Source organism: Parus major, chromosome 4A (assembly GCF_001522545.3).
Source record: "Parus major isolate Abel chromosome 4A, Parus_major1.1, whole genome shotgun sequence".
Classification (NCBI taxonomy): Eukaryota; Metazoa; Chordata; class Aves; order Passeriformes; family Paridae; genus Parus; species Parus major.
The window spans coordinates 573718-577272 of NC_031772.1; the positions used below are offsets into that span (position 1 = coordinate 573718).

Consider the following 3555-nt stretch of genomic DNA (forward strand, 5'->3'; position numbering starts at 1 on the left):
CTCTAGGGTAGGAAACACTCAGCACTGAGATAGCTTTGCTACAGATATGTCTATTTTAAATCAGGCTTTATGTCCCTAAGGCACTCAGACTCCTTTTTTGGAACATGTACCTGAATGCATTTGATGTTTGGGGATGGGAGGGTTAAGAAAAATGTTCCCCAAGGACACCCACATGAAGGGAAGAGATGATCCAGACCCACTGAGTTATCAAAACCTCTGGAGCAATCATGATCACATCTTCAGCTTTTTAAGGATTTCAGCAGCACTGGATGTGCTCTCACTTTCTTCACTCTCTGGAAAGGGGCAAGCTGGGGAAGCTGGGCCCTCTGAGAGCAAGCCAGAGCTCCTCACTCACTGTTTGCTAGGAAACAACAAATCTGGAGGTTTGATCTGCCCTTAAAGCTGGTTTAATTCCAGCTCAGTCAGGTGGGAGGAACACAGAGCAGACAACAGAATAGCTCATTTGGATTTCAGCCTAACGTTTTTGTTCCATTATTGTCTTCCAGATCCGGTTCTTTGGCCACCCACGATGAAAACGTGTCCCTGCCAAGACCTCCTGGAACACCTTGAGGAGTGAAGCTCCCCTGCCAGAGCTGCCTGGGTGCTGCAGATGGGAAAAGCTTTCCTGGATGTTTCCAGAGAGGAAAGGCAGGAGAGAGGGATGTTTTCCCTCCAGAGCAAAGGTACAGGAGCCTTTTTCCTGGGGCCAGACGAGGGCCAGCAGTGCTGAGCATCCCCCAGGGGCTGCCAGCAGAGCTCCTGGAGCCTGTGCCATGCTCAGGACAGAGGGGCACAGCCCAGGGCTCAGTCCCAGGCCTGCTGGCACCAGGGCATGGCTGTGTTTGAGTATCTCAGCTGGGCTCACAGGACCAGCTCTGACAGTCCCCAAAGGCAGAGAACGTTGGAGTTTCTGTGTGAATGGCGTTACAGGGGATGGCTGTCACACAGAAAGATTTTGAACATTAATTACAGTATCTTTTGTAACTTTATCATTTAATTGCCAACCCTTTTCCCTTCAATTAACCATGGATGTACAGCATATAATCGAACAAGCTTTTTTTAAAAAGTACATCTTAATATAAATAGTTTATTCAGTGCATGGTTGTGTATACAACAAATAATAAACAACTTTTTTGTACCAGGCAGAAAGCTGCCTGTACAGAACTAATTCAGTTTTGGAGCACAGAATCCAACGATGATTAATGCACAAAATCTTACACATCATGCAACTCTATGCCAATATTCCAACTTTCTCCCATGCAACAGACATGATGACCTAAATGGAAACCTAACTACATTTTTTAAACAATTGTTTCCAATAGCATGTATAAGTATATGTTGTTTAGGGGTAACCTGTCCTAACGCTTCCTCCTACACAATATTCACGTGCCCGTTACAGTGAAAGGACTTTTACAAATAAGACGTTTCTTATAAAAAAATTAAGTCACCTTAATTCCACAGTTTCTGTCTTTAGAAAAGAAGCCACAACGATAGTTTAACATGACACACAAAATGGAATTAAGAGAAATCTACACTGGAGGATAATTTTATCCCTTTCTGTTAACTTCCACTTGGGATAACAAAACAACTCAATTCCTACAGACTGGGGTTAGCACAAGAACTTTACCAGAAACTACAAATCTATAAAAATTTATATTTCATTGTGTTTAAAACCACAAGAACACTATTTGCTTGAGCCTGAGACACCAACTCTCAGTTCCAACCCTGAATTTTGAATTATTTTTTTAAAGACAAAGCTTTAAAGACCCATTGGAGTTCAGAAATCAAAAAGTTGCACTATTCCAAATTAAAGGATACATGTTTTTTATCAAGCCTTAGATATAAAACCGTAAGCCAAGGAAACGACAGAGTTTACGTATTTGTTTTTTGTTTGCCCCTATAAAACATACAAGCATTAAAATTTCCTTTGAAGAGCAAAAGTGGTCTTTTTCTGAGTTGGAAAGCAAATTCTTATCAGCAGTGAATGCTGTGAAATGTTTTTGTTTCGTTTTCCACAAAGCAGAGGAGAGAGAGAGAAAGAGAGAAAGAAAAAGTGAGAGAGAGAAAGAGCTGGAGATTTCTTCTCGGAGATTTTCCCGCAGTTGTGTTTGCTGCTCTCCAGCTGCCTTGTGATATGCACAAGCACATTCTACATGCCTGGGGTTTATCCTTTGACAACCAGCAGATCTAATGGCTAATAATCAGGTGACTATGCGACTTCGGTGGCTCGTCCTGGGCAATCCAAGGTTTGGATGAAAGACTGCGAGTAAGAATTCAACTGCATCCAGAGGTAAGGTTCTGTTTAGAGAGCACTTGGCTGGCCTGAACCTGGCTACGTGGACTCATTTTGGCTCATGGATTTACCCCCATTTAGCACTCCTGAAACGCTTCTGCTCTTTGTTGGGGTCCCACTTCCAGACCTGGAGAACTCTGTGAGATCGTGGAGGGAAGGCTCTTTGTACATGGCCACTGCAAGGCAAGAGAAGCAGAAGGTCAGCACAGCTCGGGGCTGCAGGGCTGGGGACAAAGCCCAGCTGTGACACGTGGGATTGTTCAGCCAGCACCACACAATGGAAGAGAGACTCAAACACCCAGGGCAGGGAGATCTCTTCCATTTCAAACACTCCCTGAAAACCTCTGAGGTCAGTGGACTGACATCTTCCAGAAGGGGAAAACCACTCCTCCCTCTCCCAGTTAAAGCAGCCAGCTACCCACTGCACTTACACTACCCCAAAGGACAGCCCTAGGCTGACAAAATCAGCATTTCCTTACTACCAGGGAAGCAGCCCTGTCACTGGTTGTGGTTTAGCCTGTTTGAACTCTGCTGAGATGATCAGCACGTTACAGAACATTACACTCCTGTTTTATAAGCAGCTGGACAAGTCAAATATACATGCACAGGAATTAAACACAACACAGTATCAGTTCAGATAAAGGGAGCAAACCCAAGCAATTACCTTTTAAGGGTTTTGGAAGAAAGTGTGCTGCAGGTTTATTTTTCTTCACGTGGTTTCCTTTCATTATTTCTCCTTCTTTGTTCAGACCCAAATACCAACCCCGGCCGGACTGCTGCTGTCTGTAGATCATTGAGGAATATGTCACATAGTAGTTTTCAAATACTGATTCTTTGAACTTGCATTCAGGTGTAAAATGTTCCTGTAAGAAAGCAACAGATCAATATGTGCAGGGCCAAATCTCACACCAGTTAATGAAAAAGCATCCAATATCCATTGCTTTCTGAATGGTTAGAAGTCATACCTCTCACCCTCAGCTATCCAATTATGAAACATGGGTCCTAAAAGTATTAACAAAAGAGTAACACAATCTGAAACCTGTGAAATGATGCTGTGAGCAGCTCTAAATAGAATGCAATAAGATCTTCTTGAACAATGAGTAAAAAGTCCAACTGAAGATTTATTGATGCAGCTAATGGATATCAGGCAGACACAGAGCTGTGTCACCCCTGGGAGCAGCTGTGCTGCAGCCCTGCAGGCAGGAATGCTTTGTGCATTAACTGCTGCCCTTAACTGTGTCTGAGACAGGGGCAGGGACAGC

General features: G+C 43.7%; 1 protein-coding gene across 8 annotated transcripts in view; it reads right to left on the reverse strand.

The window, feature by feature from the left end:
* Positions 1-974: 974 nt before the first annotated feature.
* The window catches only part of FGF13 (fibroblast growth factor 13), a 196837-nt gene continuing 194256 nt past the window's right edge, over positions 975-3555 (reverse strand). For 4 of the 8 annotated variants that reach the window (XM_015626546.3, XM_015626547.3, XM_019006549.2 and 1 more), the window contains exons 4-5: positions 2958-3156; positions 975-2469 (exon numbers count right to left, since the gene is read on the reverse strand). In XM_015626546.3, coding sequence (XP_015482032.1) covers positions 2333-2469; positions 2958-3156 — 336 coding nt within the window. In that variant the 3' untranslated portion in view covers positions 975-2332. The remainder of the gene's footprint in view (positions 2470-2957; positions 3157-3555) is intronic. The other 4 variants (XM_015626541.3, XM_015626545.3, XM_015626542.3 and 1 more) reach the window with 1 other exon arrangement.